Below are 14,280 nucleotides of genomic sequence, written 5' to 3'. Positions count from 1 at the left end.
CGACAGTGAAGGTACTGGGTGCGAGAAGAACGCCCAGAGACCGTCAGTCATCCCTTAGGGATTCACGGCGCTGCGAAAGCCAATTCACCATTCCAACCAGCTGCGCGCAGACGTCGATTCCCAGATATGCCATCGCCTCATCTGTCTAGCCCGGACAGCCGAGGTGGCCGCGCCTGGAACGGCCTTTCCAAGTGGCAGAAACGGCCTCAGCGAAGCGGCCAGACAAATCCCACCCCTGGCCCCGCCCGTTCAATCAGTACTGCTCAGGAGGAGACGGTTCCTGGGAGAAGCGAGGGGCGGGGAGAGGAAATTCAAGCCTTTAGGGGTTCCTGACAGGTGTCTGGGGAAGAGGGCGGAGCCGGGGTAGGAAGGATGAGAAGGGAGGGGCGGTGCTGCCCCTTTAAGAGGCGGTGGCGGGGCCGGGACCTTTTCTCTTTCCCCGGAAGGAAAGCGGAGCCGGGACTGGGCGCGCAAGGTGGGGAGGTGCGGGGCTGGGCGTGAGGAGGCGGGGCGCACGCCGCGGGGGACCCCTCCCTCGCGTCCTCCCTGTGGTCCACGGGTCTGCTTGGCCAGATCCGCCGCCTGGCCGGGATAGAAGGCGGTAGCGCGGTCAAGGGGGCGCGGCCGGGACAAGCTGGGAGCCGGGTGCTCCGGGTGTAGGGACGGTGACCCGGCAGCCGGACAGGCGTGAGAATAGATCCACGGACCTTAGAAGGCGATCCCAGGGCGCAGACCTGAGCAGATGTGAAACTGAGCCGGCTAGGAGCGAGAAACTGATCAGCTCCCGGCGCAACGGCGCGGCGGGCTCCAGTGTCCTCTGAAGGCGCCCGGAGCAGGTGAACAGGTCCTCACTCCCCGCACCGCGCCCTCGAGCGCTCTGGTCCCCGCCCCGGCTCGCGCTCAGTCATGGGCTTCGGCCCCAACCGCGCGCTCCGAGCCCCGCGCCGGATGCTCTGCGCGCTCGCTTTGATGGTGGCGGCCGGCGGTCGCGTCGCCTCCGCCTTCAACCTGGACACCCGATTCCTGGTGGTGAAGGAGGCCCAGAACCCGGGGAGCCTCTTTGGCTACTCGGTCGCCCTCCATCGGCAGACAGAGCGGCAGCAGCGATACCTGTAAGTCCGTCTGGCGGGGGTGGGGAAGGAGAGAGTATGTGCGGGGGTGCGGATCCGGAGCTGGGTGGGAGCCCTGGGCCCTCGGACTTCCAGACCCGCTGCAACTGGCCACTGTGACCCAGGATTAAGGGGGCGGGTACCCCGGCAGCTCTCAGACTGCCGGGCTTGGCGGGAAGTGAAGGATTGGGGAGCGGTAATCATTGGCGAGTGCTGACTCTGCCAGAACCTGTCTAGACGACACCTTTCCACCCTTCGGACCTCTCCCGAGAGCGGAAATGGGGTCTCTGTTGCTTGAGCCCCTAGTAAACCGGCTACCTACCATTGGTCTTTTCTCTGCGGGACTGGAAGCTGGGGAAAACTGCAAGATAAACACTTAGCGGACCCTCATTCCCCTCTGCCTGGGTAGAATCCTCAGCAAATGCATTTAAGCCCCCACTTACACCTTGCATTTAGTCTGTGGCCACACCAACCACGCCCTCTGCAGAGCCAGCCTGGACTGCCTTCTCAACTGCTTGGCGTTGCAGTGAGGTGATGGGGAGTCTGGGTGTTTGGAGCTGTCCAGAGGCTCCCTCCGACTCCTAGAGGAAGGGGCAGTAGAAGACAGGCTTGGTCTCTGGCGCCCACCCACAAGCGGTAGGGCTCTCCCACCAGACCTCTTCCCTGCATTCCTCAGATTCATGTTGAACCGGCAGCCCTGAGTGTGTTTGTTTTGGTTTGAAGAGGGAAATGGTGTTTTTCTTTTCCTTCTGCCCTCCTTCCCCACAGCTGCAAGGAGAACCTGCAGCGTGTGTGAGCCGGAAGAGCTGGGGGTTTCAGAGGTTTCTCTGCATGGGCTCAGTTTGCTGAGGTTGGCAGCTAGGGAAAGAGGGTGACTGGAGGAGGTAATGTTGCCCGGGAAAGGGCAGTGGCTGGAACAAATCAGGCAGACCCCTTCCACCTAGGTGACCTGCTAGGCATCTGTCCCTACCTGGTCTCTAACTTGGCTAAACTAGAAGACCTGGTCAGCCTAAAACTGAGTTGAAAATGCTCCAGCTATAACTGAGGCCTGCAGAAACTTGAAGTTTGGAGTGTTCAAAGTCCAAACTCTGCTTCAGCTACCTTCCTGCCCCTGCCCTGCTGGCCCAGCCCCTGTCCAGGCTACCTACCTGGACTTAGCCTCTCCCCCATCTGGCTTTCTTCTCAGAGGGTAGGGCCACCACACCCTACCCAGCCAGGTTTAGCAACTTCAGTCTGGCTTTGGCCAGCCTTCTATCATTTGAAGGCCCTGAGTGACCACCAGTGAAAGATTCTATAGCAATGTTTTTTTCTACCCTAGCCCAGAAAATGATTTTCATTTTTTAAAATTTTGTTTTGTTTTCATATATATATATATTTTTTACGATGTTGATGGACCTTTATTTTATTCCTTTATTTATATGTGGTACTGAGAATCGAACCTAGTGCCTCACACAACCCCAGCCCCGATTTTCAGGTGTTTTGATGCAGAATCTCCATGACATAAAGTAACACAGTGAAAGAGAAGATTGGACTGGGAAGAAAGAATAAAAACCGATTCTTCAGCCCTTCCCTCTCTACTGTGTTATCTTGAGCAAGTATTTCCCTGCCAGTGGCCAATTTTTCCTTAAAAAAGTGTTGGACCTGAATCTATGTGTTCCTCCCCACCTCTGTTGGCCTATGAAAGGCAACTTGGCATTATGGAGGGAGAAGTGGCTCAAAAGTCCTACTGCCAGAGTCTTGTCTTGGCTCTGTCACTAACACCTGAGACTTTGTTTGCTCACATGTCAGCAGAAGGGGAACGACATGCCCTTTTCAAGGGGTTTTAGTGGGACTTGCATGGGATAGTATGTGTAAAATGCTCTGTATGTGCCTAATTCTCCAAGGACCCTCCAGAGGCTCTCAAACTGAAGCCAGGATGGGGTACATCCACTTTGCCCATGGACTCCACCCAAGATAGCCCAGCAAAGGGGTTCTTCTTGGAGGAGTTTCAAAGTTGCTGAACCTTTGAATGGCAGGTGGTTCTAGACAATTTCTGAGTCTTCCCATTGGGTATCCTCAGTCTCATCCAGGGGTAGTTCTCTATCTTGATTCATCTCATCTTACAGAGTGCAGCCCCCTGGCCCTTTGGAAAAGTCAGCTGGCCCTAGCTGGGCTTAGCTGCAACCAGCTGTGTAGCCAGATGTGAACAGCTGTCTGAGCACAGAGCTCAAGGGAGCTAGTAGGTCAAGCTGCAGGTTTCTATTCTTTTAGTCTCAAAGTCCCTTTGGAAGAACCAAAGTGTTCATGGTCCTGAACAGGCCTTTTGTCTGGAGTTCACAGAAGGTCTCCAGGAGATGCAGGGACCCCTGAAATTATATGCAAATCATGTATATTTGAACCTCATCCTAGGGTCAGGAGGAGGGAAGAACACAGCTTTTGCGTTCTTAAAGAAGGCTTTGTTCCAGAAATGGCTAAAACCCCAAGGTGGACACTCCTTGCTGTGTCATCACCTTCATCTCTGCACTTGGGTTCCCCACCCATAACCCAGCCCCAAGCTCCCAGTCTCTGTAAGGGAGGAATGAGGACCAAAGCACTTTTTGTTTGTTTGGTTTTTTTTTTTTTTTTGTACTGGGGATTGAACTTAGGGGTACTTAACCACTAAGCCACATCCCCAGCCCTTTTTTGTTATTTTATTTAGAGACAGGGTCTCACTGAGTTGCTTAGTGCCTTGCTAAGTTGCTGAGGCTGGTTTTGAACTTGGGATTCTCCTGCCTCAGCCTCCTCAGCTGCTGGGATTTAGAGGTGCCTGGCACTTTGGGCTTCTTAGCAAGAGGCATGAGGAGTCCTGGGAGGCAGAAGTACTGTTCTTCTGGGAGGTGGTTTCTGATCCACCCCAGCACTTGCTTTGCCATTCCCTGGTCTGGCCTGATCTCAGACTCTAGGGGATCCCTTTGGACCCTCTCTCCTTTCCTCACTTGCTTGGAAATAAAGATGTCTGGGAGGCCTCAGGTGGGAGTGGCTGCAGCTCCTGGAAATGAGATCATACTTGGGGCAGGGGGAGCTGGGCAACCTGTTGTGCTTTCCCAACACACATTTCCCTGGGCAGGCAGCCGGCAGCCTCTCCTGCTAGTGCCAGCAGAAGCAGCACGGCAGCTTCAGGCTGGAGGACTTTTCCCTGGACTCTCTCCAATGACCAGTCCAGGCCAGGGGGCTTCAAAGTGGGCAGGAGGTAGGGAAGGCTGATCTTAGAAATAAGAAGCAGCGAAAGGGACTCCATCAGAGCTAAACCAAGTAGGAAGATGATGTCCATTGCAGCAAGTGGGATTGAGGCTAGACAACTTGAAGAATGCCCTGTGGGGTCAAATATGGAAAAATCCTGAAGAGCCAGGGAAAGGGAGAAGAAATGGGAAAAATAGACTGTTGTGCTTATTCCATTACTTGGAGCACCCCCCCAGCCTCTTTCTGCTGTCCTCATTTTCTCCTTCCCTCCAGCGTGTTGCTCTGGTTCTTGGGCTGAGTCACCAGGAGGAGAGGGGGCTGTGTGGGCAGCCTAAGGAGGATGGGAGGGCTGCAGTTTCAGCCGCCATAGGAGGAGCCTCTGGGGAGGTGGCTAATTTGGGCAGCAGGGCTGGCACAGGGCTGGCATCTGAGCATCTAGGAGCTGCCCCTTCCCACCCCAGGGCTTTAGGCCAGAGCAGATCCCCTCCCCCTCCTGCTTCCTGGCCTGGCATGGGAAGGAGCCCAGGGGCTAAGGACCCTAGGAATAAGGCAGGGGACTGAGTGCTAGATCCTCTGGCCTCCTCCTCTTTCCACAGGTTCCACCCACACTCCCGAGATGAAGGAGTCTGTGAGGTTGAATCATAGAGACTGTTTCTTTGAGCATCACCCCAGTGCCTGGGGGGCCCTCCTTTTTGGAGTGAGCCAACTTGGTGCCCTGAACTCTCCTGGGCCCCATTCCCCAGCCTTCTCCAATTCTACCACTTTGTGCTGCTCCATTAGCTTCGTGCTGCCCTGGAGTAACACTGGGGCCGGGTGAGGAAGAACTCAGGGCTCAGGGGGTCTCCAGAGGCCAGGAGGTGCCTTCAGAATGGAACATACTCAAGAGGAGGCAGCTAGGTGAGAGACTTTGAGCCATCTTTTCCTCCACACCCCCTCCCTCCCAGCCCAGCTTGACTCCAGGAGAGGCCAGGTCCACCTCCTGTTTTCCTAGAGCTTCATCCGGGCCACACTTTTGCTGCCTCTGCCTTCTGACTGGCTGGGAGTTGGGTTAAATGCTGATTTGAGAGGGGTGGGTTTTTGGACTGCTTGATCTGGACTAGCCCCAACAGCAGGTAGCTAGCTGAAGTTTTCATTTGCATAACAATTTGTATTTCATTTGCATATTAGTAAGGTTCCCTGCAGCCTCTGGATTCTCCAGCCCTCACCAGGCACACCTGGCTGTGACTGGGGAAGCAGGAACCTGACTCTCTGCAAACCTGCCTTCCCCTATGCACATGCAGGCCTCTGGCTGGAGACCCATTGGATCCTGGGCTGGGAGCCAGAGGGCCTTAAAGGGCCTCTGAGCGGGCCAAGTAGGAGCTAAAAATACTCCAGGGGGTGTGGGGGGGCTCCTGTGGAATCTCTGAGGGGGGGACCTAGGATGTGGGTTTGGGATTAAAGCATGGGTCCTGTCCCCTCCTCCATTTGTGGGCACAAGGCAGCTCTGGCAAGGGGGGTGGGTATAGGTGGTATAGGAATTTGTTTAATCCAGTTGCCATTTATGCCCAGCTCTGCTGGCTCAGTACCTCAGGCAGCTAGAAGGGGGGGGTTCCCCCAGCTCCTCCTGGCTGAGGTGAGGGCGCTGGGAGGCAGAGAGACCCCACTCTTTGGGCACCTCCTGCCGGCAGCTTGGACAGGGCAGGAGCAGCATGAGGGCAGTATTTCCACTACGTTGCATGTCCTGGAACGCAACCTGGGCTCCTTAGGGTCCCCTTCACTGCTGAAGCCTGTACCCTTTCAAGGTCATCATAGGTGACCTCCACCTCCAGCTGATACTGTTTTTTCCCTAGAATGACTCTAGCCACCAGTGCCCACACCCTCAGGGACTGCCTGGTATTGTCAAGCTGCGGGAGCCCTACTTGTGTCCAGTCCCCTGCTCCCTCTAAAGGATGGCAGTACTCTGTTCCTTTCCCCTCTGCTCCAGGCCTCCTAACCTGTGTTAGGACTGAAATTCCTGGGGTCCCTGAAGGGAGTCTGGGGTCATGCTAGAGCCAGTCTTGGTGCCACAAGAAATCAGAACAGCAGTAACCACATCAGCCATGGCTTCATAGTCAGAAAGCTTTTTACCAAGTGAACCCATTTATTCCTCCAATAACCCCCAAAGGTGGGTAAGACAGCTGCTGTTTCCATTTTACAGATGAGATAATCCAGGCTCTGGGAGAGGAAATTACCCTTGGAGACAGAATAGATCCTAGAACAAGGTCACCAGCTCCCAGGCTGTGATGTTCCTTTCCCACGGGCCCTGGCTTTCTTCATCTGTTAGGAGCCCTGGGGGTGGATGTCCATGGGTGGTCAGGCAGTGGACTCACTGAGCCACCCTCCCCATCCCAGGCAGAAGGAGACTGACTAGGCCACTGTGGCTCCCTGTCAGCCTCCCTGCGGGGCTCATAATCTCATAATGTTACTCTTCTTGGGGAAGCCCAGCCCTCACTCCCAGGAACACTTCCCCAGGGTGAGGTTTGAGCTGCAGATGTGAGGTGCAGGCAGAGGCCACGCCCCTTCCCAGCACCCCAGGCTGTGCATTCCTGAATCCCAGTGGGAGGAGACACTCCAGGCCCCAGCTTGCCTGGCCCTGCCCTACCCACTCCCTGCCTCCTTCGTAAGTAGGTCCTTGGCAGGGGCTGCAGGCACAGCCCTGCTTGGCACTTCCAGAGTCTGATGGGAGCCCTGGAGCCCAAGTTCTGAGCCTGGGGCCTCAAGGTGATAATGTTTCTGGGGCCAGTTGGAGGAGAACCTGAAAGGTGCCTGCCATCCAGGAAACTGGCATCATCAGGATCGAGGAGGGGTCCTGGCAGAACACTGAGAGGCTGCAGGGACGCTTCTGGGGAGGAGGCATGGAAGAACTGGGTTCTCCAGCAGGGGTACCCTGGATTCGATGGAGAAGGTCAGTGGTGGGCTGAGGAATTTGCCTCTTTCACGAGGATGTCTGATGGTCATGGCCCCACGACTATCCTCAGAGATAATATTTCAGGGCTGATCCCTCTGGTTCCAGCCACCCCTTTGGTGTGGGATGGATTGCCAGGGCTCTAAGCACCCTTGTAAGAGCTCATTGTCAATGTCATGTCCCCAAAGATGGATTCTGGAGGCAAGGCAATAGTCCTTGCCCATCCACTGGAACAGGGCTGCTGGACCACGTCGTTCAAAGTGTCAGGTCATTGGAACCCAGTTCTAGGACTCCTCCCCTCTACCTTCATCTCTGAGGCCAAAACATTCCTTTGAAAACCCAGATCTGACCATGTCATCTGGTTGGGTTGCCCTCTGCGGCTCCTCCAAGGTCCTTCCCACCCTCTCCTCCTGTCCCTCCCCGGATGTTCCTGGGCTCCGGCTCTATGGAGGGCCTGAGCTCTGAATCACCCTGCTTCCTCATGTTTCCTGGCCCTGGCACATGCAGTACCTTTGCCTAAAGTGCCCTTGCTCCCCTTCTTCATGGGGTGACCCCTGGTCATTGTCCTCAGACACCCTCTTCTGCAGGTCTCTCTGTGTCCTTTTCCTGTGGCACTTACTGTCTGTTCCTGCCTGCCTGGGCTCTTTCCTGGAGGGCAGGGGCTGGGGTCCATTCTTGTCCCAGCCCCAGAGCCTGGCACAGAGCCAATACTCAGTAACTGGGTGTTGAATGACAAGTTGGCTGGGGGGAGATTGGGAGAGTCTGAGCTTGGAACCCCCTGCCTCCCTGCCCCCAGGCTCCTGGCTGGTGCCCCCAGGGAACTCGCTGTGTCTGATGGCTACACCAACCGGACTGGTGCTGTGTACCTGTGTCCCCTCACTGCCCACAAGAACGACTGTGAGCGGATGGACATCACGGAGAAAAGTGAGGAGCAGTGTCTGGTGGGGAGGCACAGCGAGAGGACAAGGCTTGCTTATGCAGTTTCTAGTGATTTCTGATCTAGTGACTAGTAAAACAGCGAGCCTTAGAGCAGATGTGGGATTGGTAGATACCAAAGTTATGACGGACTGAAGAGGGGAGTAGCCGGGGCTGCCCTACTGGGGTTGAGAGTCTAAGAGACTTACTGTCCTCTGGGGGTTTGGGGCACTGGTATATGGGGTGAGGTGCCCTGGTTCATGATCCCTCCCATGCCTTTAGGTGACCCTGACCATCACATTATTGAGGACATGTGGCTGGGGGTGACTGTGGCCAGCCAGGGCCCTGCAGGCAGAGTCCTGGTAAGTAGGCACTCACTGCTGGCCCTGCCCTGCCTGCTCTCTCCTTCCTTCTCCAGGGGTGCATGCATGTGGTCTTTGCAAGTGTCCATTCCAGTGGCTGCGTCTCCACAGGCCTCTCTATCCTTGCACACTGTACTCCAGGGGAGGGGGTATGTGTCTGGCTGTCTCCCAAGGCGGGGCATGGCCTGGGTCCTGTCTGAATCACCCGCTTCCTCCCCGCACCCACATGGGGTGTTCTTTATTCGTGGGAACTTGCAGGAGCAAAGGGCAGAGAAGGCCCCAGGCTGTTGGGCGCTGGCCTGCCTCCTTCCTGGGAGGCAGGCTGCCGGAAGAGACCCAGCCCTGCTGACCCCAGCTTACCCAGCTCTGCTTTGGGGGCTACTCCCTGCTGTCAGTTGTCACTTCCTACACACATCCTTTAGTGTTGGCCCCTGGGGTCTCAATTTCCAAGGCCCAGATGGACATTTTTGTTTTCATTTTAAAATTAATGTAAAATATACATACAGTGAAATGTACAGATTTGAAGTTTCTAAGAGGGTTTTTTTTTATTTGTTTGTTTTGGGTTTTTTGTTTTGTTTTTGTTTTATAGTACTGGGGATGGAACCCAGGCCCTCACACAGGCTGGGCAAGTGCTGTACCCCTGAACTACTCACCCAGCCCGTTTCTGTGAGTTTTGAGGAATATGTGTATACCTGCGTAATCAACACGCATGAAAGATGAAGCATATGTACATCACCCCAGAAAGTTCTCTGTGCCTCTTTATAGTCAGTTACCACCCCTGTAGCCATCACTGCTGTGATTTCTGTCACCTTTGAACACTATTCAGAGCTCCAGGTTTGCATCAGTTCACTGAAACACGTTTTTGTGACCCCTGTTGCGAATGGTTATAGGTCAACGAGACCATTTACAGCCATTCTAGATCCTGGGTCCTTAGCAATGAGGTAATCACTCACCCATTCAATCATTCCATAAATATTTAGTGAGTACCTACTGAGTACCAAGCACTGTGCTAGTCCTAGAAACTTAGGACAGGCTCATGTGACATGCTAGTGGCTCTCATAGCTAGAAGGGATCAGGGAAAAGCAAATAAACAAGAATGGGGCCAATTTCTGATTGTGCCTGACCCTAGGCTATTTTAAAACACCCCCTTTTTCTTCTTTTTGTGTTCTTGCCTGGAGCATGCTTAACACATGCTCTACCACTGAGCTACACCCCCAGCCCTAGAACACACTAATCTGATTCACTGGTTTGTCCAATAAATCTATATTGAGTAGCTGCAGGAGGCCTGGAGATGTGTGTAGAGTCACCTTTATGAGGCAGCACAGTATCTTGTGCTATGTAGCCAGAGGGTCTTGGTTTGAATATTCTCTGCCTCTATGTAGGTGTGAGATCTTGGACAGGCTACTAAACTCTCTCTGCTTTGGTTTCTTTATCTACAACGGGGGAAATAAGTGTCCCCACACTATGGAGTTGTTAATGTCTGGCAAATAGTAAGCACTCAGTAAGTGTTAGATGCTGCTATTATTATTATGATGAGTATTACTATTATTATTCCGGTTTAATAATGGTCCTTTTATTAAGCTGACAGGGTCATCTGGGGACAGAGAGAAGCAAGTCCCCTAATCTCTCTGGAAATGACCCATTTTTTACTTTAGAACCTAAGCCCCACCTTCCCTCATCCTTTCTCCTAGCTGTCTTAGCTACTCTCAAGTCCTTACAAATTTTCCAAAAATTGCTCTTGACCTTCAGAACAGATTTCTGGGTACTGGAAAGGGAATGTGAGTTTAATTATCACCATAGAAAGGAAAAGAAGCCCGGGGTTCTCCTTCAGTCCCACAAAGCCCGAGGTGCCTGGGCCAGAGGAGACAGCTTTCCCTGGGCCCCTGCTCTGGCTAAGGCCTCATGTGTTGGGGGGTGCTCCCCAGGTCTGTGCCCACCGCTACACCCAGGTGCTGTGGTCAGGGTCGGAGGACCAGCGGCGAATGGTAGGCAAGTGCTACGTGCGGGGCAACGACCTAGAGCTGGATGCCAGCGATGACTGGCAGACCTACCACAACGAGATGTGCAACAGTAACACCGACTACCTGGAGACGGGCATGTGCCAGCTGGGCACCAGTGGCGGCTTTACCCAGAACACTGTGTACTTCGGAGCCCCTGGTGCCTACAATTGGAAAGGTGGGGACCATGGAAAAAGGGAGGAGGAGCAGAGAGCACTCACCACCCACCCCCACCCCACCCCTTACCCTGTTAGCCACTGGGACTGCCCACCCCAGACCATCCCCACTAGGGGGCAGGAGAGATGGGCAGAAGACCTTGTGCTAACAGTGGCAACCATGACTTCCACTATTTTAAAGCATTTACTGTGTGCCAGGGACTGTCTTAATTATACTCTTACAAGGCAAGTATTCTTATAATATTCATTTTATAGGATAAAAAAACTGAGCCTTAGAGAAGTGAAATAAATAGCCTGTGGCCAATAATAAGTTCTGAAACCTGGATTGTCATGTGGGTCCATCTGACTGCAACTTAGCCACTAAAAACTTATTTATTTATTTATTTTTGTGATGTAGGGGAGTGAACCCAGGGCCTCACACATGGTAGGCAAGTAGTCTACCACTGAGCTACGTACCCAACCCTTTATATTTTTGAGACAGGGTCTTGCTAAGACAAGGCCGGCCTCAAACTTGACAACCCTCCTGCCTCAGCTTTCTGAATAGCTGGATTATAGGTGTGTACCATTGCACCTAGATTAAAAACTTACTTTAAAAATAAAACATGCTCCTGGAACAACCACTAAATATTACAGCAGGATTTGGTAAAATAAAGAGTAAAATTGTCACTGGGCAGCGTGGTGCAGCAACTCAGGAGGCTAAGGCAGAAGGATCGAGAGTTCAGAGCCAGCCTCAGCAAAAGTGAGACCCTGTCTCTAAATAAATACAATACAAAATAGGGCTGGGGATGTGTCTCAGTGGTCGAGTGCCCCTGAGTTCAATCCCCAGTACCCCACCCCCCAAAGAGTAAAAATGTCCCTCCTCTCCCACCCATCTCCTTCAACACATTTCTTTTTTTTAATATCTTTATTTTATTTATTTATTTATATGTGATGCTGAGAATCAAACCCAGTGTCTCACACATGATAGGCAAGTGCTCCACCACTGAGCCGTAGCCCCAGCCCTCAACCCATTTCTTGATGCTAATAGTATCTTTTGAATCCTTCCAGACTTAGAATACATAGATAACTTTTAAAAGACAAAAACTTGCCAATAGAATCCTATTAAACATGCTATCCTGCTACTTTTTCTTTTCACTTATCCAAAGCCAGGGGTATTTCTTCATGTCACATGCATGGAGGGCCACCCTCCTTTTGGGGACTACAGGACATACTGTCCTACAGGTGTCTGATGACTCAGGCGTCCTCCATCTCTACCTCTCTCCATCACACAGATTGTAGTGATAGTGACTCCTCTCCTCTTCATGTATCCTTATTTCACAGAATCTACAGGCAGGGAACCCTCAGTCTCCTCCTCTTGACCAGCAGGTGGCCCAGCCATAGCCACAGCTCTGGGCTCATGGAACAATGAAGTTCTGCCCCCTCCCCTGGCCCTGCCTGTCTCCCCCTGGTCCTTTAGAACCTTGGCAGGGTCACAGGTACTCTACCTGGGAACAGGTAGGCAGCCCAAATTTGGGGATGGTCCCACAAGATAATGGCATGGAGCCTGCCCAAGGCATCTGGAGGGTGGGAAAGTATCAGCCAGTGTCCACACCCAGGAGCCTGCAGGCAGGAGTCTGGCCATGCCTCTACAGCTAGTTGCTCTGTAGGAAGTCAGTTTCCCTCCTAGGGCCTCACTTTTCTCATCTGCACAATGGGAGTCATCCATCATATGACATCATGAAATTTCTAAAGGGGTCATATTTTGCAAATGACAAAGTGCTCACAAAAGGTGTTATTACAATGGGGTGGGAGGGCTGGACGTGGTGGAAGAGAAAGGGTTGGTGACTCCTACCCCTCCCTTTCCCCAAATCCTTGTGAAGGAAACAGCTACATGATTCAGCGGAAGGACTGGGATTTATCTGAGTATAGTTACAAGGACCCAGAGGACCAAGGAAACCTCTACATTGGTGAGTTCAGTTCTGGGGGCCCATTGGGTGATAAAAAAGAAGGAGGCTCAGTCCCTAATACACTGGCTCTCTTCCTTCAGTGCCTGGTGGAGGAGGGAGGCTAAAGTGTAGTTGTGACCAATGGCATTTAGTTCAACTGGTACACACTTATTAAGCACTACTTGTATGCCAGCCCCTGTTCCAAGTTCTCGTTATGCAAAGTTGCTACCCTTACAGAGCTCAGTCCAGAGTGTAGGAGGAGTGGGGCTGGAATGGGGCACAGACACAGGCGCTCAGGGGTCCACTTTCTTGTCCCACTTGGAATTGAACATAATGGGGTTCAGGAAACTAGGGAGATGGATCCAGAGTAGAAGGGGGCACAGTTTGCTGGGGGCTTATCGAACACCTTCCCCTCATCCTAGGATACACGGTGCAGGTAGGCAGTGCCATCCTGCATCCCACGGATATCACTGTTGTGACGGGTGCCCCACGACACCGACATATGGGGGCGGTCTTCTTGCTGAGCCAGGAGGTGGGCGGAGACCTGCGGAGGAGGCAGGTGCTGGAAGGCACGCAGGTGGGCGCTTATTTTGGCAGCGCCATTGCCCTAGCGGACCTGAACAACGATGGGTGAGAATCTAGGGACATCCTCTGGGGTCAGGGTAAGAGGTGTGGGAAGGTGGGCTGGCCAGGCCAGGTCAGGAAAATGGAAACTTTGCAATTATGCATTTGTTCGCTGCTTGTGGTGAGTCAATCAGAGGATGGGCGGCTCTGTATTTGCATGCCATATGCAGGACACCTGCACTTTCCTGTCTTTGTATGGCTCCAACAGATTTGGGCAGTTTGGGTGTGATCTTTGCTTGCATGGCTTCTCCATGACATGCGTTTCCTATTCAGTGGGCCATGTTGGCCCTTCCTGTGTCCTTCCCATGCACTGGGACCTGAGGTGCCGTTGGCACAGTTGTGTACCCTGCCACCATTCTGCAAGTTATGCATCATTTGGGGGCCAACCTCACACTCTCATCTCCCCTGCCCTTTCTCACCTGTGCAGGTGGCAGGACCTCCTGGTGGGTGCTCCCTACTACTTTGAGCGGAAAGAGGAAGTCGGGGGTGCGGTCTACGTCTTCATGAACCAGGCGGGCACCTCCTTCCCTGCCCACCCCTCCCTCCTCCTTCATGGCCCCAGTCGCTCTGCCTTCGGCTTCTCTGTGGCCAGCATTGGTGACATCAACCAGGATGGATTCCAGGGTATAAGCCAGCACCCCTTCCCCAGCACCCCCACTGACTGAGCGCCAACTGCATACCAGGCTTGACAGGGCCTGTGGAGGAGATGGGATGGGGCTCGGGCCCAACTTTCTCAGAGCCATCCTAGAGGGAGGATGTGCAGAGGGTGACAGGTGATCCTGGAGGAGGTGATAAGTGGTTGATAAGGATGGGTTGAGAGTACATAATGGGAAGGAACAGAAGGGGTGCAGTGGGAATGCAGGAACTTATCCATGTGCCAAATCTAGCGGATGTTCCATCAGAGACAGGCTGGAGAGGGAGTGTGGGATTCGGGGTGGGTGTTTTGAAAGCCAGGCAGAGGAACTGGTGCTTTCTATTGGCTAATTGGGGTTTTGGGGTGTATAAGGGACATCCAGAGAAAGTTTTGGAGCAGAGGTGCAATATGATATAG

The 14,280-nt window shown here is 53.3% G+C and overlaps 1 protein-coding gene across 4 annotated transcripts in view; it reads left to right on the top strand.

The window, feature by feature from the left end:
* The first annotated feature begins 536 nt into the window (after positions 1-536).
* The window catches only part of Itga3 (integrin subunit alpha 3), a 29,105-nt gene continuing 15,361 nt past the window's right edge, over positions 537-14,280 (top strand). For 2 of the 4 annotated variants that reach the window (XM_048789192.1, XM_048789200.1), the window contains exons 1-7: positions 537-1,112; positions 8,027-8,154; positions 8,428-8,507; positions 10,433-10,682; positions 12,540-12,626; positions 13,028-13,235; positions 13,657-13,853. In XM_048789192.1, coding sequence (XP_048645149.1) covers positions 907-1,112; positions 8,027-8,154; positions 8,428-8,507; positions 10,433-10,682; positions 12,540-12,626; positions 13,028-13,235; positions 13,657-13,853 — 1,156 coding nt within the window. In that variant the 5' untranslated portion in view covers positions 537-906. Of the gene's footprint in view, positions 1,113-6,972; positions 7,231-8,026; positions 8,155-8,427; positions 8,508-10,432; positions 10,683-12,539; positions 12,627-13,027; positions 13,236-13,656; positions 13,854-14,280 lie in introns of those variants that run through there. The other 2 variants (XM_015495497.2, XM_048789209.1) reach the window with 2 other exon arrangements.

The sequence above is a fragment of the Marmota marmota genome, unplaced genomic scaffold (assembly GCF_001458135.2).
Source record: "Marmota marmota marmota unplaced genomic scaffold, marMar, whole genome shotgun sequence".
Lineage (NCBI taxonomy): Eukaryota > Metazoa > Chordata > Mammalia > Rodentia > Sciuridae > Marmota > Marmota marmota.
This window is presented reverse-complemented; position numbering and strand designations above follow the sequence as displayed.